At 43.3% G+C, this 21,063-nt stretch overlaps 4 protein-coding genes across 5 annotated transcripts in view; 1 reads left to right on the top strand and 3 right to left on the bottom strand.

Moving 5' to 3' along the window:
* The window catches only part of capn7 (calpain 7), an 11,862-nt gene extending 9,860 nt beyond the window's left edge, over nucleotides 1-2,002 (bottom strand). The window contains exons 1-3 of the mRNA XM_068729863.1: nucleotides 1,632-2,002; nucleotides 892-1,000; nucleotides 275-432 (exon numbers count right to left, since the gene is read on the bottom strand). Of these exons, the coding sequence (XP_068585964.1) occupies nucleotides 275-432; nucleotides 892-1,000; nucleotides 1,632-1,733 (369 nt within the window). The 5' untranslated portion in view covers nucleotides 1,734-2,002. The remainder of the gene's footprint in view (nucleotides 1-274; nucleotides 433-891; nucleotides 1,001-1,631) is intronic.
* Nucleotides 2,003-3,231: 1,229 nt separating this feature from the next.
* On the bottom strand, nucleotides 3,232-7,237 carry LOC137887061 (killer cell lectin-like receptor subfamily G member 1). Its single transcript, XM_068729831.1, has 7 exons — nucleotides 7,042-7,237; nucleotides 6,320-6,409; nucleotides 5,399-5,458; nucleotides 5,216-5,308; nucleotides 4,969-5,132; nucleotides 3,432-3,544; nucleotides 3,232-3,355 (listed from the first exon to the last, which is right to left on the bottom strand). The coding sequence occupies exons 1-7, from the start codon at nucleotides 7,235-7,237 to the stop codon at nucleotides 3,232-3,234; spliced, it is 840 nt and encodes a 279-aa protein (XP_068585932.1).
* nes (nestin) lies at nucleotides 4,404-21,063 on the top strand. The gene is made up of 5 exons (XM_068729858.1): nucleotides 4,404-4,493; nucleotides 13,177-14,348; nucleotides 15,282-15,406; nucleotides 16,885-16,958; nucleotides 17,601-21,063. The coding sequence occupies exons 2-5, from the start codon at nucleotides 13,518-13,520 to the stop codon at nucleotides 20,447-20,449; spliced, it is 3,879 nt and encodes a 1,292-aa protein (XP_068585959.1). The 5' UTR covers nucleotides 4,404-4,493; nucleotides 13,177-13,517; the 3' UTR covers nucleotides 20,450-21,063.
* LOC137887113 (natural killer cells antigen CD94-like) lies at nucleotides 7,294-12,167 on the bottom strand. Of its 2 annotated transcripts, none has more exons than XM_068729911.1 (7): nucleotides 12,101-12,167; nucleotides 11,040-11,114; nucleotides 10,287-10,394; nucleotides 8,651-8,938; nucleotides 8,398-8,561; nucleotides 7,904-7,998; nucleotides 7,294-7,826 (listed from the first exon to the last, which is right to left on the bottom strand). In XM_068729911.1, the coding sequence occupies exons 1-7, from the start codon at nucleotides 12,165-12,167 to the stop codon at nucleotides 7,703-7,705; spliced, it is 921 nt and encodes a 306-aa protein (XP_068586012.1). In that variant the 3' UTR covers nucleotides 7,294-7,702. The 2 variants fall into 2 exon arrangements, with proteins under 2 accessions (XP_068586012.1, XP_068586013.1); XM_068729912.1 differs by having other exon boundaries at nucleotides 8,651-8,749.

Genomic DNA, 21,063 nt, shown 5'->3' with positions numbered 1-21,063 from the left:
AAGAGAGAGAGAGACAGAGACAGAGAGCTAGAGGGAGAAAGAGACAGAGAGACAGAGGGTGAGAGAGAGAGAGAGAGAGAGACAGAGAGAGAGAGAGAGAGACAGAGAGAGAGAGACAGAGGGTGAGAGAGAGAGACAGAGAGAGAGAGAGAGAGAGAGAGAGACAGAGAGAGAGAGACAGAGGGTGAGAGAGAGAGAGAGAGAGAGAGAGAGAGAGAGAGAGACAGAGAGAGAGAGACAGAGAGAGAGAGTGAGAGAGAGACAGAGAGACTACCGTGTTTATGCACAGCTCCACAGCCTGAGTGTACAGCTCAACGGCTTCGTCGTCGTTTCCCTTCTCGTCTTCCTCGAAGGCCTGGGTCACCAGGAAGTGAGCTCGCTCCAGATCCACCTGCTGCCGGGTCTTCAGAGGGTCGCTCTCCTGGGCCTGGACTGGGGTCAGAGGTCAAGGGACACAGAACAGACACCTTGTGAAGAGATACCACGATCACCACAGCTACACATAGAACCGATTCATTTAGGGCGGCTTTGTTGCATCTTTTTATATATAAATATATAAATGTAAATATGTAAATATATATATATATGACACGCAAAAACTAAACGTCATCCACTGGCTGTCCAACAAAACAGGACACTCCCACTGTGGTCACACCCATCTGCGCGCACACACACACACACACACACACACACACACCTCAATTATTTCTAATCACAAGCACTTCACCTTTAGATCAGATCAGAGTAACTCAGGTGAACAGTGCGGCGGGATGAACAACAACAATTAACACAGTGAAGGCAGAAAAAGACATGCGTTGTGAATGCAATGCTGGCTTGTCCACGTTTCACTCTATACGCAAACCAAATACGCAGTGTCAACAGAGCTCTTACCAGCATTGTGGAGGGCCTGGACTCGATCCAGGTACTCGCTCACTTTGTCCTGGATTCCCTCCAGTTTGGACCCGGCCATGCCAGCATAGATCAGGGCCTGGGCCGCCTCCTGGAGCAGAAGAGGATGCAGCTTTAAAGTTACTTATAACAAGTACAGAGGAGGAGTGGTTGACAATGAATATGTTAGATCTCACACTTCAACACTGTTCATTAAATGTGAATACGGAAAATGAGTAGAGAAAATGAGAGTCTAAGACACAAAATAGTGCAAAGGTTAATACAAGTATAACATACAACAAGTATAACATACAACATGTATAACATACAACATGTATAACATACAACATACAACTAATAAAGTATTCAGCAGACACTCGTGTTTTCTTGTCATATGCAAGTAAAAGTACATGAAGGTAAAGTGACAGTATGACATAAACGTTCCTGTAGTTCAATAAACAGATAATGACGTAGTTCCGCTTATTCATTTTGCACATAAAATAAAAACAAACAAACATAACAGATACATTAATATCACAGTGCAGGGGAAATAAAATGAATGTGCATTATTGACAAGATGTTTTTACAAGATATGAATTCTGATAATATCGATACATTACAAACAAAAGAAAGTAACTGTAACTGTAATCCAAGGAGGAGGAGAGCGTCACTGAATGTTTACCTTTAAGTAGCACGCGCTGACGTTGACAGCTAGCAGCTATATTCACGGTAAAGCCACTCACCTTGTAATAAAACACAGCCTCGTTGTATTTGCCACTCTGGTCGTGGGTCACGGCTGTCTTGGCAAATTTCACAGCGTCGAGCTCCAGCGCCGTGCTGTCCATGCTGAACACAACTCCCGTTGACAGCAGCGACTCCGAGTTAGCCTGGGGCTAGCTAATCGTTAGCTTCCGCCAAAAGGAATGTCGCTAAATGTCCGTGTTTTCACTCGAAACTCGGTTCGTTTCATCGACTCAGACAAAGTAAGAGTAAAGATGGTCCCCGACGAGCGTCTTTAATCCAGCGGTTCAACCTGTCCGGGTACAGTTTTGTCGCTTTTATCCGTTTTGACAGACGACTTGCTGTACTAGCGGATACCAAAACAAAACATCTCGTTTCCGGGTAGCCACGATTCGCGCAGTCGCAGTAGAGAACTCAGGTGAAACCGTAGTGTGGTGCGTTCACGCGCGGTAAGAAACAACCACTTCTTTTTGGAACAAATGCCAAACAAAAGCATTTATAACAGTCAAATTAGTTCATTTGTGAAATCTTTTTCAAAAAGACATGCAAATGTGTAACATGCATGATTGATAAAAAAAATGTATATATATAAAACTGAGGTATGAACAATTGTGTGTATATGATTTATTTAGTTTGGGACTTTTGGGTATATATAATATGTATATATATTTTATTTTGTTAGTTTGCATATAGCTTTTCTATTAGTATAAACTTGAAGAATAATGACTTATCTTTTCTTTTTTTTGAATGTGTATTTCAGTTGTATAATGTGAAAACGACCAACATAAACTAAACCTAACTAGGCCTCTGTCACAGATTTGTCCGACCAAGAGCTATAAATAAAGAATAAAGTGTGTTGTGTAAGTTTGTCGTATAGTTCTACTGTATGTGAATAGTTGTGACCAGAGGAATGCAGGAGGAGAGAAGGAACAAATATATGTGCAAATAAATGGTGATAATAATAATGTTGATAAGTAAATTTAAAAGCTACATAAATAATGATAGTTGAGAATAATAATAACAACAATAATAACAACAGCAATTAGTACCATTCTTCTTCTTATTTAAAAAAAATGAATATCAAATATGAATTTTAACTTTGGAAACAAACTCCTGCGACAATTCAATCAAAACTTATTTCTAATCTTATTAAAATAGTTAAAAACACCATTTATTTCTTGATGTCATTCGGGCGACAGATGTGTACTTTTGTGAGAAATGTCCAAAAAGTTCACATCCTCATTGGCCTTCACCATCATCATCATCATCATGGCCACAGTGTTCTCATCACCTGTTCCTCAGAATGTCTGTTCTCTGACTTTTCAACGTTATTAATAACACAGCAGCTGGACTGGTTTCAGAGACAGACTGCAGAGATTTTACCTCCAACGTTCCTTTGGGACAGTGGGCATCAACAACTCGAGCCACGATGATCTCATTGAGCAACATGCAGGACAAAAGACAGTAACGACAATGTGTCCAATCAAAGTATGTTTATTAGATCTGACACAAAAAGCTCGTAGAAAGTAGAACTCGTCAAAGTATGATATTAATAAGACAGTTGATGGTATCTTGCAGCGTTCTGAAGTCCGACTGCAGTGTTTAAACAGACAAAGCTTTCTTTTTGCAGCTCCATCGGTTTCTGTTGCTGCAGCTCACTGATCTCCATCCTACGTCCGTGACGGAGACGCCACAGTGACCGTCAGCAGGAGCGTCTATCCAGGAGCTGAAGGAGGAAAGCGGCGCTTAGATCAAAAGGCTGATGGAGTTTTTGTGATTCATATCTTGAATGTGTCTCTCACGTTTCATTCAGATCACTTCCGTCGACCCACTTCCATCCCCCGTCTTCAACTCTCAGGCCGATCCAGTGTCCGTCGGTCCCTGAACTGCCCCAGCTGTAATGACTGATGATGCTCTGAGAGACAGAAACAGATATCAGACGTATGAACACTACAGACACTGTGGCCTACAGACTCACGCCTACTTAACCTTTTAAAAACGAGGCCTATTTGCAGGCCTCAGCTCGAATAAAGATAAGAAATACCTAATTAATTGTATAAAAAAAAATAAAAAAATTTAAAAAAAAATATTTTTTTTTAATATATTTTTGAGATGAGAAAAATCATGGAACTATCAGAATACATGTTACTGGTTCACATAAGATAAGGATGGAACACAGCAGAACTTGGAAAACTCAAAAGCTCGATCTTGAAAAACAGCACTTTTAGGGTATTGTTTTTTGGAAAGTATGGGTATCCAAGACTTTTAATATGCTGGGCTCTTAGAACAACTGATATAGGCTCTATATACACAGCTATACATAGATACAGTGAAACATTTATGAAATATAGAGCATTTCAAATTAGAAAACTGATCAAATACTCCAATATTTGAATAAAAAAGTATTTTTAAAATTCAAAAACACTCTATATCACTTCTATGTATCACTCATGATGTTCATTGAATCAAAAGACCGAAGATTGGACCTTTTTTGAGTGTTTTAAGCTCTTTCTATGCCCTTTTTAGTTATTTAGTTTAAGGTCAAATCCTGCTTCGACTCTCTGTTCAGGGCTGTATCTCAGCCCCCCCCTCTCCGATTTTCACCATTGAGACATCCTTCGAACCGTAGGAGCCAATAGAATTGCCTGGAATTGAAAGCTAGATGATTGACAGCACTATTAGCCAATAAAGCTCAAAAAGGTCCAGCTCTGAAATCTGATTTGCTGAGCTTCCAACCCTCCCAAGAATCCGAGGAGTGTCGGAGAGACACGAATCGAACGGATTCACACGGAGCACCAGCAGCTGGACAAACATGCGTTGGAAGTACGGAGATATTCCATTTTTTCGCTGAGATTCGACCAAAAGTAAGTACAATATTCGATGAAAGCTGTGTGACTTTTTGTGTTCGAAGCTGAATATCTCTGCGATGGTTTACCGGGGAGAGAAATGGAAACTATGTCCGTAATCTCCGTCAGGCGCTCGTGCTTTTTCATGCTGCATGTTCGTAGGTAGCACGTTGCTAACGGAGTGTAGCAGCCTTTTTCTCCGGTCTGTCCCAGTCATATCGAGTATGATTTATGATATTTTGTTATTTGTTTGCTTGGCTGATGGGAGATGTGTTTGTCTCATGTAGAAGTGACCTAGTTCATGTTGTTCCCAGGACGCTGAGGTTTCTGCAGAACTATAACATCACTATATTCGTTCTTCGTGGGTTCTCTGCCAGTTACTTTTAACACAAAACTCTCTAAGTTTTGATGTACTCTGCGTCCAAATGGGGGACCTACGGGTGTATCTGGTTTAAACATTCATTTCACTGAACGTGTCCGACTGTTTCGTCACCTTTTCTGCAGCATTATCTATAAAAACCAAATCTGAGTTCCGTCCTCTGCAGTTTTCTCGAGCTTCTTCCCAGTTCTTCCAATCAGGAGGATCCGGGTGAAGCATCACATAGCAGCTGGACTGGAAGTAGTTCCAGCCATTCTGACAAGGCTGACATCGTCTCCCTGAAACAACAAACAAACAACATTATGCGATTTTATCATAATTATTGGTTATTCTAGACCAAATTGATGAGTTCTGAACACACCGGTTGATTTGGGGCAGTAGGCGTCGACGCTCCACTGAGCTCGACTGACGTTGAGGTTTGTCTCCGTGTCTCGCGGTTGTCCTGTTGAGTTGCCCCCCCGTGTCCTCAGCTCTGCAGACCGGTTCTGAACGGCAGCCAGCAGAGTCGAGACGTCTTTTGACAAATTCAGATGCTGCATCAGCGTCTTCAGCTGCTGGATCTCTGCCGTCAGCTTGGCCTCGTTCTCAGAAATGACATTTGTAACTACTGTGACAAACACACAAATAAATATGTGTTTTATATGATCATAATAAACATTAAAAGATGGGTTCATATGTTTCCAATCCATCTATAAACAATATGGTGCCCATTTGAACATGTATTGCTGTGATCCTTCCTCCTGTATACTGTCTGAATAAGTGATCCCTTTTAAATGCTCTTCAAAAGTAAGATTTGGTGGAGAAGGTCCACAGTGTAACCCTCCAGGTTCCAGTTTAAGATTATTAAATCTTCAAAATTCTGTCTTTTTATCATAAAACGTCCTTTTTAGGTTCCTATCCCTCTGCAGAGCACAGAAACACCAAGTGGTCCTCATAAGGTTGTAACTTCTTCAACAGTAAGAGTGACAGTACATTTAATTGAGTTGAATTTAGCGCATAGCAACATTTAAACATTCTCCCATAATCAGGACATTGTCCTCTACAGCTGCCACCCTCATGAAAACATCCACATCTGGGTCGAAATCATGAACCGCACCAACCTTCCACCAGTCTCTTCAGTTCTTCAGATATAAACTCAGCCAAGTACTGACCAATCAGAGGGCAGAGCTGGGCGGGTCTTTGCTAAATTTGGGTGTGGTAAGAAAAAAAAGAATCAAACCGACAAAGAACCACTCACCTGCCAACGTGCTGTGAAAGAGGAAACGCGGCTCTCTCGTGATTATTGTTAGTGAGCCGTTGGTTACAGTGGTGCTTTAGATGGCTGCTGGAGCCTCGTGTTAGCTTCAGATCAAATGTGTTTCATACAGGACCAGTAGGAAGGAAGGATTAAACCCAGCAGAGTCTGTTTCTGACGGACCTATAAAGTCTAAAAACCAACAACAAGCTGAGCACAGAAGGTACTCACAGTGGATACGAAGGCCCACGATGAGCAACAGTATCAGCCAACACACTGCTATCAGTGGAAGAGACCGAGTGAAGAAGAGACACCTCTGGTCTGACACAAACAAAAGAACCAAGTTACATTAATGATGTGGATTTAACAGTCAAACGTGTTTGGATGCATTTTAAAATTCACATTTTTTATCTTAATCTCTATTTTACATCATGACTGGCAAATAAATCTCACGCTTAACAACAAGCTTCATCAAAATCACATTTTTAACAGCAAAATAAAGATTGGTGAACAGCAACAATCCTTCATAATGCACCTGCAGGGGCTGACTCTTCATCCACGGTGCACACTGGTGCATTCATATCGTCAGCTCCCTCAGCGATTTCCTCTGAAAGATGCAACAACAACAACAAACACTCATGTAGTCAAACTCAACGATGTGTTCGTCACACAGAACGATTAGAACCTCGTTAAGTTTCTCTGTCCAAGAATAAAGAGGATTACATGATGAAACGTAACAGCCAGCCTTTGTTCCACCTTTTACCAGCAGCTTTCTGCTGAGACGGACGGCCAATTATACTCATCATGAATCATGGGAGTGTGAACGTAATAGAAAAGATGGACTTTTTAAACCCCTTTGGTTTCCAGGTGTCGTCGAACCCTTTAACATGCTGCTCCTTAAAGAAGATGAAGTAGATCATGTGTTACATGCAGACAGCATTAGAGTAGTTTACCTGTTCCATCTGTTGGTTTCCTGCTCATCCTGAACAGATGTTTAGAATCCTGCTTCAGTTCTGAATGAGGACGGTTCTGGACGGCGTCTGCTCCGCTCCGATGCTCTTTAGTGCACTTCTGCTTTCTTCTGTCTTCTTCTGTTCTTTCTTCTTCAACGTAGCAGCGAACAACGCTGAGTCTGGTGACGTCTCTCATGATACAGGAGGAGGAGTCTGTTTCAATTGTGTGATTTTATTTCATATTCAGCATGATTGAACATGAAAAGTCCATCTTTACAACCACGTTTCAAAGTGGCAGACCCATGATAATAAAATCAGCGGTCACATAATTATGACACTCCTGAATCATGTCGTTCTCTCTGACCTTTTTATTCAATGTGGTCCAGATAGATATCTAACACTTAAACTGTCACCTGTATAATCAACCTTCATTACAGCCAAACACTAATGAAGAAAGCAGCTCTGAGGACATTCTGTTGAGTGGATGCAGCGCCCTCTGTTGGCCAATCAGAGGCAACAATTCAAAATGTCACATGACGAGAAGAAACGGGGAGCTTTGAGGAAGTTTGTTCCTCATCATCTCTACTTCGTGATAAGCTGATATAGAACATTTAATCAGTACAAGTCTAACAAAGTCTGACTTGTCTGAAAGTCTGAGGTTTTAAACAGATAAAGCTTCCTGTTTGCAGATCCATCGTCTTCTCTTGTCACATCTCACTGATTTCCATCCTTGGGTCTTGACAGAAACAGCACAGTGACCTTCAGTAGGAGCTTCTATCCAGGAGCTGAAGGAACAACATGATGTTTAGATCAAAGGCTGATAGAACATTTGATTCAAAGTGTTAAAGAATGAGTCTCTTACGTTTGAGTCAGCTCAGTTCCATCGATCCACTTCCATTTCCCATCTTCAACTCTCAGGCCGATCCAGTTACCCCCGTTGTAACCATTGATTACGTCCTGATGAAACAGAAACATTATAAGATGTAAACTTTCTTTTTACTAATCGGAAACGATTTATTGCCAAGTGTGTTACTCATACAAGGAATTTGACTTGGTGATTTATGTGTTACAAAAAAATTGTGCAATAGTTAAAGACATAACTCAAAAATAGAAAACATAAAAAGATGTACAAAAACATGATAAACAAAAGAAACAAATATAGAGTGTTAAAAGAAGTACGTTATTAAAGAGTCAAGTGTGTATTTAAAGAGAAGAGTAATTGAGGATGTAAGTGCTTATTTATATTATTTATATTTATAATTAAATATTAGTAAACATGTCCTACAGACTCATCTACAGAAAATACATTTCAATTTCATAATTGTGTCATAAACATTCCCACAGTTCTCTCATTACCTTTTCCTGTTGGTTTTGTACAACAGCCAACTCTGCATTCTTTCTGCTGCAGTTTTCTCGAGCTTCTTTCCAGGTTATCTGATCAGAACTATTAACGTTATGAATCAGATAGCAGCTGGACTTGTTGAGTTTCCATCCATACTGACAAGCTTTACACCTTCTCCCTGAAAGAACAGAGACACACCAATAAACGACTTCATTGTGATGCTATCATTGGTTATTTTTGGACCTACTTAATGGAATCTGATCATACCATTATTTATTTTGGGGCAGTAGGCATCGATGCTCCACTGAGCTCTGCTGACGTTGAGCTTATCCTGGTTCTGTGTTGTCCGGTTTGTGATCCTGCTTTCTAAGACAGTATAGTTTTGTGTCAGGTTGCCCAACTGGACCGTCAGATTGTTGCGTTCCCTTCTCAAGTTGTCATTGTCTAAGCTGAGTTTGTCGTTGAGGTTTGTCAGGTTGCGATTGGCAGCCAGCAGAGTCGTTCTGTTTTCTTTTAACTGGTTCAGCTCCGTTACATCACGACTTAATGTGGCAACTGAAAAATTTAAATTTGACTTTTTAATTATAGTGATAATGTAACTTCGGTTTTGTCATTTTACCTCATTTAGAAGCTATTTCCTGTCTGTCTCACTTCAGGTTTTCCAGCGTTTTGAAAGATTTCAACAAATCCCATGAAAAGACTAAAACCCAAATTGCCTTGGACTTCCCTAATTGGCTCTTTTGCACTCAGACCCAAGACCTTCGGTTCCTACTGAAGACGTAAATATATAACACTGCCAAAAACAACCGGACAAAGTAGTTATAAAGCAATTGTCTCTGGGATTGACTCAAAAGCAGCCCAGTTGCCAGGGGAAATAAATGTACTTTTCTGCACACCTCGGATACGATGAACGCCGCCATTGTTGCATTCGGTAAAAGCAAGTGATAGGTTGGGATAGCTATGAGAATGAGCAGCGGCTATTGAAAGTTAGTGTAAGTTAGTGTAGTGATGTTGTTATGTACTGTTGTTACGTTACGTGTTACTTGACATTACGTGAGACAATCTGCAAAGGTTGTTCTATATTTACGTTAGTTACGTTACGTCATGTCGCTGCGTCACGTCGCTACGTCACGCCGCTACGTCACGCCGCTACGTTTTCATTTTAAAACAAATCGACAATTTTTTTGTAGTTTTGTTGCCTAATCCAAACCAGTTGTTTTAGAATGTGGCATTGTGCGTTTCTGCAAATGTGATATGATGCTGATATGAAACGTATTTATGAAACGTATTTTTGGTTCAGAAATGTGGTCATTCAACGTTTCCCTGTGGTTTACATGCCACCCAGTGCCACACTGTGCCTCACTGATGTGTTTTTAATGTTCTATGGCACAGAGAGTGACGATCAGGCTTTAAAACACACTTGTTAGTAGATACAGTACATTCAGTGCTGGTTTGGGTCTAATCATGGGATTTGTTGACAATAAGAAACATATATAATATCACTTGACTCATCCTTTAATTCCTTTTATGCATATTGTATTTTTCCCTCATTGTGGCTTCTGTTTCAAAAATGAAAGTCTCCTACAAATTAAACTATTCAATCGACTAAACCATGTGAAGTTCTTCATTTTGAAGTTAAATTTGAACTGGGGAAATATAAACAGTACAGTTTAGATTCATTAATTTTGTTTCTCTGCGCATCACAACAGGCTTCTCCAATGCAGAATATGGGAATAAATTATCACACATTGTTGAACATAAAACGTCTTATGAATTACTACCTGTCTGAATACAGTTCGACAGTGATTATTCTGCCCAGAAATGAACTAAGTGTAACAGATGAGCTTCTGATAGTTGACTGATGCTGTTATTCCTGAAGGTTTGTCTCGTGTTGAATACTTACGGATGTAACTGACGGCTATGAGGCCCAACAGCAAAATGACACAAAGAATCCCCAAACAACAAGCCAGCTGCTGATAGGGGCGACGTCTGCTGTTTGCTCTCTTGTCTGCTGAGACAACAAAAAAATATATATACACATGTATATATACATTAACACAGGGAGAGAATTTTAGAAAAATGACATTACTACATAAAAGACAGAAAAGGCATCCACCAACTCGGTCTTCCAAAACCTTCTATCAGCTTCAGATAAACTTTGGAATACTCTGACTTTTACAGACAAATTGAGAACCTCTCCCTTAAGAGAAAAACAATTGCCATTGTGCATAAAGTAGTAGTACTGTAGCAGTAGAAGCAGTACTAGTACAACTACGGTGGCAGTAACAGAAGTATTCTTGTAGTAGTGACTGTAAAATGAGTTGCACTTAAAGAACTCGTCCAACACTCAAAAAAAGGTTCAAAAAAGCTGAAACTCAAAATAGAAATTCCTCAATTAATCCCAGAACACTGGATCCTATCCTGCCATGACTTCATTTGACTGGTATTGTTTCCCTCGAGCCTCCAGAATGTGAATATTGTTAAAACTCAACTGTCTTTGTGTTTTTTTGACAACGCTCCTCCAGAGCAGATTTACAGGCTGAGTACTACTCCTCATGAGTCTGGAACTGTCTTACTGGTTGTTATAAAGGTAGTGGTGGTAGTAGTACTAGAAATACTCCCATCAACACCTGAATGGTTGTTTTTTTCAGCTTACCGTTTGTGTCAGCAGTTTGTTCGGTTCTTTTGAAACTGTGTACTTCATCGTACACAGTTTCCTCCTCCTTTTTAGCTGAAAGGTAAAAAGGAAACACTCTCATGGTTGAGTACTACGTAGCTGTCAAATAACTTTTGTGCCCCAGATGAATGGGCATGGTTCACTTCCTCCATGTGTTTATTAATAAATGTGTATAAATAAGTGTGTGAGTGACGTGTGAACAAGCATGTCTGTAGAAAGCTTCAGCACACAGAGAGGAATGAAGGTGTGAAGTTTGGTGGATGTCTGAACTACTGAAGTATAATTCAGTAATTAATTAATAATTTTCAAATGAGGCTTTCTAATGGTAACTTTTGGTGAATTTAGAAGAAATCTACAGACGCACATAAACAAAGTATTAAAATAAATGTTTTCTTTCCTTTTGTCTGAAAGAAGACATGTTTCAGACACAGGAAGCAAAGTCGAATAAAATGGAACCATGAAAAACACATGTTTTGCCTGTAGCGTCTCACCTTAAAAGCTTATTCCGTTATTTAAAATCAACCAAAAATCCTTAAATTCTATAGAAAGACATCATTTATTCGTCATTGGTCATCCCATGATTTGCATTAAAAACAGTCAGATAAAACTCAAGTATTAAACAAAAGTGAAGTAAAAAACATTATTGAAATATGGCAGTTTGTAGTTGTTAAAGGTACAGTACATTTCTACAAAGCAGAGAACACACTCATTCATAACAGCTCTATATTTGAACTTTATGGGTTTTTTGGGCGTATTTGAAGTGAGCAGGTCACCATAATCAACACTGAGATTTTTAAAAACATCAATGCATAAAGTGCTGAGTGAGCTCAAAAATTCATCCTCTCTCTGGATTCAACCACTCGTTTTTGTCCGAATGTTAAATGATGAGCAGAATTATTTTTTGTATGTTTCCTGTTGCACAAAACACATTTCATTGACAGTGCATTCAAAATGTTAACCTTACCTGGAAGAAATGAACAAACGCTCACATGAACAAAAGATACGTTTAAACCTGCTGTGATTAAAAGAGTTAAACTGACCTTCAGGTGGAGCTTGCTTGTTGGATTTGAACACCACCGAGGCGTAGTTTACCTCCACCTCGGCCATCGCCTCTAATGAAAGGAGGTATGACGTACAGTGTGCTACTAGTTGACTTTGGACCTATGACGTACGCTTGGTGTGAGGAAACGCTCGTCATACCGACCCAACAATGACAAAATGAAACTCACCCAAAGTGGAGAGAGAGCAACGGGTGTCTGCGTCTTATAAATCACACGCACGATTCTCACATCACCATTGATCATATGAGTCATGATTCACGAGTCGTTTAAAAAAAAGAAAAAAAAGACACTACAGGTTGTTACGGTCAAAAACAAAACGAACACCTAATAGATGACAATTATTATGACAGATTCTCAGGACTTCAAATCAGCATGGCAACAACTTTTATGCTTCCTTGAAACAAATATACAAATATTTGAATCTCTATGAGTAACAGTAACTGATCGTGTAGTAAAGGCAGGATGCTGCAGTGTTGAGAGATGCCCACTAGATGGAGACGGATAGTTTGAGTTGTAATCTTACAGTGCCTATGAAATATATAAATATATACATTTATAACTTTTCCTAAATATTTCCAAAAATGTCCTTGCCTCAAGCTGAACTTCTCATTTCACATGACTGTAATGACTCTTTATTTGCTGGTGTTTTTGCTGCATTTGATTGGAAGACCAGATGATTTGTTCTAGTTGCATTGTGTTCATTTTATCCATTTACATGACATCACCCTGTGGTACTTTATTTATCTGCATCCAGACGTTATTGTTGAAAAAGGTGTTGTGTGATTGGTTTGTTGGTTACTTTATCTCAACCAGATGGTCAGTTTCACTTGTCCTTGTCCACAGACCTATTTTCTTTAGAGGTATTTAAGGACATTTTTGCCTCTTTGTGACAGTAAGCATATAAAAGGACAAAGGTCTCTGGGCTGCAAACTGGTTTAGTTGTGATTGCTCTCCAGGGTTCTTTCTATTTCAGTCTGAGGTGGTTCCAGTGGTGAAAGAGTTAACGTTGGAGATTACATCACCGCCTCTCTCTGCCCTCTTCCCATCTCTTCCAGCCCTCCTATACTCCCGCCCCCTTTCCTTTCCTCTGTCCCTCTCCATCCTCCCTCATCTCCTCTCCCCTCCCTTCTCCAGCCTGCAGTCTCCTCCCTTTTCCATCCCTCTCCTCCCCTTCTTGTCCGTGTGCCCCGGCCCCTCCGGTATGAAAGAGAAGCCTCTTGCTGGCACTCACACTGCCAGAGCCTCACAGGAGCCTCACAGGAGCCTCACTTGCAGAGAAGAAAACACCCCCACAAAGTGACTCGGGCCTGGACACGGAGACACAGCCGGCTGCCAAATCCTTCCTTCTGAGTGAGGCCTCCGTTTGCCAAATCATCTCTGTTTTTCTAACACTGACATGGAGCTCCAAAGTGTGCACAGATCCTTCCACCACAGCCACCTGGGGGAGGAGAAGCACCAGATGCTGAACCTGAACCGACGCCTGGAGACCTACCTGGGCCGGGTCAAACTCCTGGAGGAGGAGAACGCGCTGCTCGCAAAAGAGATCCGAGCCCTGAGGAGCAGCGATCGGGGGGCCTCGGTGCGAAGGGGGGGCCTAGAGGAAGAGCTGCGGCGGGCGAGGCTGGAGGTGGACGCAGCCTGGAGGGACAGGGTCCACACGGAGCTGGAGGCGGGCAGGGTGGCCGAGGAGCTCCAAGACCTGGAGCTGCAGAGGCAGAGGGAGGCTCAGGCCCAAGCGGAGGCCAAGAGGAAGTCGGAGCAAAGCAGGAAGGAGCTGGAGGAGGAACAACGGGCACAGATCTGGCTGAGGGAGCAGGTCGGTCAGCTGGAGCGCGAGATGAGGCACCTGATTCGAACCCATCAGGAGGACGTGGCCCACTTGGAGGCCACGTTGACCCAGTCCAGAGCCACGGCAGCCCCCGCATTGTCTCAAAGGGGCAACCAGACACCAAACCTCCTACAGCTGGGGCAGGAGTACTCCCAAAGGGCCACCAGGGCCTGGCAGGAGGCAGCTGAGGCCCATCAGGGGCAGTTAGATCGGCTCGAGGAGTCACTCAGCCAGGCCAGGAGTCGTTTAACCCAAGTGGGTCAGGAGAAGAGCGAGAGCCAGCTGAAGCTCTGGGCCCTGGAGGAGGAGATCGCGTCAGCTCGCGACGTCAGGGTGCACCTGGAGACGGCTGCAGCCCAGCAGGGAGAGAGATACAGCCAGGAGATCCAGCACCTCCAGGTGAGAGAGACACATCCTGTAGGGAAGCTACAGATCCCACTCACTGTACCTGAAAACAAACCTTTTCATGGAGCATTGGCTCCATTCTTTATCACACAAAGGCTGCAACTAACAAGTGTTTCTTTATTGATTAAGCTACTTTTTACTCTATAAAATGTCAAAAAAAAGACAAACGCTCGTCAGAACTAATCAGAGCTCAAAGTGGTGTCATTTATATTGAGTGGATCAATATAAATTGTTATGTGGGAAATATATTTTCAAAACAAAAATCCTGCAAATTGGGGAAGTTCTGTATTGTGAAAACACTACCAGCAGTCATCGGCTTGTTACCCATGAAGCGTACGGTCTCTCACGGTGTTTGTCTTCGTTGAAGCTTCACAAATAGACTAAAATAATGAAGTGACAAACCACAGGGGGAATGTTTCCAGCTCATACTGACGCAAAACGGAGTTTAGACACCAGTACAATGACTGGTCACGTTTTAACAGATTAAATACTGAATCACTAGATCTTTTTATTCCCCCGTTAACGACCACATTCTATATATCTGCTTATATCTTGGCTGATAGTCAAGACAGATTTCCCACTGAAGCTCCTCCCCCGGGGGGCTTTTCTCCCTCCGTATGCTGGTTTGATATTCTGATGGAATGAAAACATTCGGGACTGAAAGGGACTGTGGGGGGCTAGGTATTTATAAGATGGGGCTGTTGGGATTAGTTCTGGGTCACAGTGAGTTCTGAGGGGTCTCTACCCGTGTGGTCCTGGACCAGATTGAATTATCTTTACATTATAACAGCATAACAGATCAGTTCATATAAAGACCTTGTTCTCTTTACAACCCACGGACTATAACCAACACAAGGAATGTTTATTTTTACCCAATATACTTACTTAACCGCTTCCTTTTCCTGTTTCACTTCCTGTGTTTGGCAGGAGCACTTGGGCGGCCTGGAGGCGGAGAAGGAGGAGGTGGGCCGGCACATCGACCATCTCCTCCTGGAGAACCGAGGCCTGCTGCAGCAGAAGACGTCTCTGGGCCTGGAGGTGGCAACGTACAGGTACGCCGCGCTGCATCCCGGAAATAAGCGCGTCGCAAAATCAGAAAAACAAGGACGTGAATAAAGAACCGTCACTACATACCTGATTATCCCGTGCAGGGTTAAAGGTATCCCAGCATGCATTGGGTGAAAGCATACTCTTTTTAAAGATATAGGACAAAGTCCCTGGAGCAAAGCAGTCACCATCTCTGCCCCCTTGAACATTTACGAGGATCATTTCTTTCTGTTAACTACGGAGCTGGAAATGGGACATATTTAGCCTAGCTTAGCATAAAGATTGGACATTGTGGAACCAGTTAACCTGGCTCTGTTCAACGTTAGTAGAGATACGTTTCCTGTTTGTGTTGACACTGACTTTTCGTTATAAGGTGGGTTTTATTTAGCGTCAGTCACATCGCTGGCGTCACACTGTGATGTTGATGATCTAAGGAACTAATCGGGTTGATGTCAGACAGGTGAAGGATGAATGATGCATTTAAGATAAAAACATATTTATTTCGTCATGGGAGATGACTAAATCATGTGTCTTCCTACATCTTTTGTCTTTAATAACTACGATGAATGTAATGATTTACTCACATTAAGAAGGAAACAGTCACCATGTCTTGCTGTTTCCAGCTGCTTAAACTGAGGGATTTGCAGCTTTTCTTCAACCAATATAAGAAAACGTAACATATACTTTATTGTCCCCCGGGGACATTTGTCTTGGGCTCCAAGTGACAGTAAACTGAACTTATTTTAGGGTTTGGACTGTTGGTTGGCTGAACAAAACAACCAGCTCATTACCATCACAACCATTTCAACTCCGAATCAGACGATAGGAGTTGATAGACCCATTCTAATGCAGCTGCTCAGTAACAGCGTAAGACGTCCGGACTAAAGGTCAACTCAGTGAAACAGCATCCTCTGATGTCTCGGACACACCGTCGTATCCATTATGGAGGTCTATAGTGGCGTCTCTCCTTTCTCCATCCCCCCCCCCCCACCTCCAATTATTGACCCTCAGCCTACCGATTTATGAGCTATGGGACTCTAGAATAACAGCAGAGAGAGGGGGGGGGGGGCAGTAGGGGTGAGGGACACTGCACATGGGACAGTTGTTCTATCAAAATGATATTTACAGACAGAAACAAACGGCTAGACATGTAGCTAATTACATGATGTGTTGGAATGCGTGTGGTCCACATGTGTGAATGGAGACAGTGGTATTAGTGCTGCATGGGCTGCTCATAATATCTGCTGTCATTGTGTGTGTGTGTGTGTGTGTGTGTGTGTGTGTGTGTGTGTGTGTGTGTGTGTGTGTGTGTGTGTTGATGGCGGAGGTTTGTGCGCTGCAGATGGCTCCTCAATGGCAGGTCCTTTCCTTCATTACCATAACAACAAGACCGCAGCTCGAGCGCAACAACAAAATAAAGGTCGCCCCTTTCGCTCGTCTTCCCGCCCGTAACCTGCTTCTCTCTTGTTGTCCGTCTCTACAGAGCTTTGCTGGACAGCGACAGCCTCAGGGGAGACGTCCCTTTGTTACATCAGCCAAGAGACATTTCCATCACAGGTAATTACTGTAAAGAACATTAATACGTCGGCACCACGTCAGTGTGTGTAGCACCTCAATATGCCACATAAATCCTCTCCTTTATCCCCACTCTCCTCTGTAAGAGTATAATTTCACTCAGCCTAACTAAAAGCCCCTCAGAGTGGGGGGGGGGGGACATGTTTGATACAGTTTGTAATCGCATTAGTCTAACAGGGTGTGTGTGTGTGTGTGTGTGTGTGTGTGTGTGTGTGTGTGAGTGGGGGGGGGGCTTTGCTAAGGGAGCTGAGGTCGGCACTTTGGGTCCTGCAATGCAAGCCACCAAAGACAGTCCCCAAAGGTTATTGAGCCATATGGCTTTGCTTTCCGGTAACTTAGACAACGTTGAAAGGAAAACGTCGATCAATACCTCCCCATTAGTGTCCAGCTTCCACTGAGAACACACATTTGAATAATGCTTTGGGGAGGCGCTGCGTTAAGGGTACTAGGGATGATTTGAAATACTAGTCACAGCTGTGTGGAGGGATCAAATATCTAGGATACTGTATCTTGGCAGAATCGTGATATGGGAATTGGTTTAAACTCAAGAGACAATCAATGTCATTATTATTACAGTAGCTTAGTTCATTGTGTATTCATGAGCGCTGCTCTTGTCCTCCACAGATGCAGGTTTCAGTCCTTGGGGCTTTAAAACAAATTACCAGACCCAACTGTCCACCGGCTACAAGACCGCTTCCCTCTCATCTGTCCGTGGTTTAACAGGAAGAGGACCAACAGCGGTTACGGCGACACCAATCTGGAGTAGAAAACCTGTGACCCTCACTGAGACGCCAAAGATTTCATCGGAACTTGAGACAACCAAGTCAGCGACGTGGGAAAGCCCTTATCCCAAGATACTGCAGGATGGAGCCGTTGAAAACTTTAGACCCCAGGAGGTTCAGGAGAAAGTCACCTATGCCGAGCCTCTATCGCCTCCCAATGAGCAAGAGGCTGAAACAACACCGGGGGACAAAGAAGGGGAAGAGGACCGGAACAATGTTGGTGTGGAACCGGCTGGACCAGTCGTCCAGTCGGTTGTCAGTTATCAGGTTGAGTCTGGCCTCAGCACTGAGCCAGCCCTCAGTGATGAAATAAGTCCGCATCAGTTTACCACACCGGACCTTACACCGTACTCTGTCAGAATGACAGAGGAGCCCTGTGGTTTCTCAGATGAATCCGATATAGAAGTGCCTTTTGAAGAATCGGTGGGAAAAGAAGATACGCAAGAGCCGCATGCTCCAATTGATGCATGGGCAGAGAAAGAGTTCAAAGGCAAAGAAACAGAGCGTCTGCAAGACGAAACGTTAGATTCTGAAACAGAGGCGGCGATTGAACCAAACTTTGATTCCAGGACGAGTAGTCCAGCGTCTGAATGTGAACCTGAAGAGAGCTTGTTCAACAAAGCGACAGGCTTCAGCACAGATGAAAACATCTCGAAGGAGGACGCAGCTGAGACGAGGCAAGAAACGAGCTGTTCTGTACTGGGAACAAATGAGACGGATGTTGAGGATAAGTTGTACCCTGATGGAGAGGAGATGGATACATGGGATAGTGTAATAGAGAGGAAGGTTGATCTGAAGACAGGTGAAGGCATGAAAAAGGATGAAGAAAAAGGACAACACGCTGAACCAGAGGAAGATATATCAGCAAGAGAGCAAAAGCATGAACAGAGAGAAATGAGGTCTGATTTTGCCGCAGGTGTACATCAAGACGCCAACGAGGCTTCTTCAACGATGCACACGCGAGTGGATGACGGCGGACGGCATGCTGCTTTAGACCAAGAGGCTGCACTTTCTCCCGACAACGGCGAAGACGATGACGAGGAGGATTCCCAAAATGTCTCCGTGTCGTGGAGGACCGAGCTGGAGGGCGACAGCTACGCTCAGGACAACACTCTCGCCGACACTCGGCCTCTGATTCGATACAAGAGCGACGAGACCGACGGCAACACTCAGGCGTCACACGTGGACGAGAGCGACTCCAGTGACGGGGAACAGGAAAAGAAGTGCGGAGAGATGGGAATGTGGAGCGAGGGCAAGTCAAAGAGATTTGGAACTATGGAAGATCTGTGCGAAGAAGTCGAAGGGGAAGCGCTGGATGAGGAGTATAATCTGGGATATACTCGCATTCAGAACAGGGGTGTTGGTCATGGTATGACTTTAAGTGACCGGGCTGAAGAAATGATCAGAAAAGTCAGTGAAGGACAGTCGGATGTAGAAACCGAAGAACTTACCAAATCCACGACACCCACAAATATGTGCAACGATGAGGAGTTGGAGACAGACCGACTTGTGGAACAGGAATTAGAAAACCTCGCCACGGACAGCTACAGCGCTCACTTTGCACAGCAGCAGGTTAGCGTGAGCGAGGAGAAACTACATCCGCCGGGCCTGTCTGTCGAGGTAAAGACAGAGCAAGAAGAGGCTGGAACACCTTGCTTTACAGAGCCTGACGTGAGAGTAAACCAGCAACTCTCATCTTCCACCACAGTTACAGATCAACCTTACGAGAACCTGTATTTCTGTGATTCACCTCAAGCAGACACCCTGACGTACGAGGAGGTCCAGCATAAAGATCAGGAGGCAATAGATGCTCCGGAGAAAAGAGAGGAAGAGGATGAACACAATGTGTCCACGGTGACACACGCCGATGCTACAGAAGATCACTCTGACTTCATCTGCAGGCCTGATATGGAAGAAATCAACAACTCAGAGGATCCAAACTCTGTGTTTCAGGTCACAGCGGATCAGGAAGACCTGCAGGATGTGGCTGCCCCCACTGAAGTGAAAGAGGTTGCACCCGGGGAAGCATCAAGTGTATCTCAAGAACATCTAGTTGAGGACGTTGCAGACAGCAAGGAGTTTCCAGAAGCTCCAGAAACAGCTGAATGGGAAGTGCTAGAGAACCCAAGTAAGGACTTTGAAATCAGAGATCAGAGTAAAGATTATGAAAAATGCGATCATGTGCCCGAATCAGCTGAAAGTTATCTGCACGACGACGGAGGCTCCGATGAGGCCGTTATGACACGGAAGGTGGAGACCCTTGAGATGTCCCCCGGCAGTGAACCTGATGAACACGATATCTTCGTGGCGAAGAATCCAGCTGAACTAATGAACACAAACGGCAAAGACAACAGCCTCCATGGTTTCATCACCTCTGGCTTAGCGAATGACTTCTGGGCGTCCTCCTTGGAGACCGGTGCCACCTATCGGCCAGACGATGCCTGCAATGAAGCAGCTGAGCAAACCAACCAGAATTTGGTTTGGGGCAATTCGGAAAACGTGGTGAATGCGGTTAACTCCAGGGTGGACGTTGACTCATCTAAAGCCCTAAACGCTAAGAAAGAGCAGGAGCAGATGCGTTCGGAGGCGAAGCAGGTGTTGCATAGAAATGTTGTCGAGGGAGAGTTTGTTCATTCTGACGAGTCTGACGTCGAGGGTGGATCCTGGTCTTCTGGGGAGGAACCGGTATGAAAAGCAGTGCGAAGTTTGAGCTTTTACAATTTTAGATGTACTAAGATTAAGTCAGGAAAATGACATTGTCCGTATAAACACATTTACTATGAAAGCCAAAGTCGTGCCTTGGTTGCACGCCGCAGTGACGCTGAACACCAATGTGCCAATTCTGTCTGTAAAGAGACCGAGCACTCTTGTTTCCGAATCGTTCAAACTCTGTCAGTGTGCATGTACGGACGATATCTGCATGAGGGAACAGCATGACGACAGAGCAAAGACTGCCATTTAAAAGTCAAAAGCATTATTGATTGCTGCCTAATCCGATTTTACTGACTGATAGAAATCAATGAGACCAGAATGGGGTTGGATTCCTGGTAGAGCTGCTATTCCACAGTGTGTGTCAAACAGACAGCTAGTGTTTCTGCTGGTGAGTTATCTCACTGGACGATAACTGACCCGTCTTTGCATGCTTCACACGTGTAGAATGAATGGTTGGTTGTAAAAACCATTTTTGGAAAAGCAAGCTGTTTTGTTTGTATTTTATCGGTCTTTACTCGATACAGCTTTTTAATTTCCATCTATAAAGTTTATGCTGCGGTACATTTACAGTCCATAATAAACAGTAGATTCAT

This window comes from Cebidichthys violaceus, unplaced genomic scaffold, assembly GCF_023349555.1.
Source record: "Cebidichthys violaceus isolate CVI_PGR_0920_01 unplaced genomic scaffold, fCebVio1.0.p SCAF_48, whole genome shotgun sequence".
In the NCBI taxonomy this organism is placed as follows: Eukaryota; Metazoa; Chordata; class Actinopteri; order Perciformes; family Stichaeidae; genus Cebidichthys; species Cebidichthys violaceus.
This window is presented reverse-complemented; position numbering and strand designations above follow the sequence as displayed.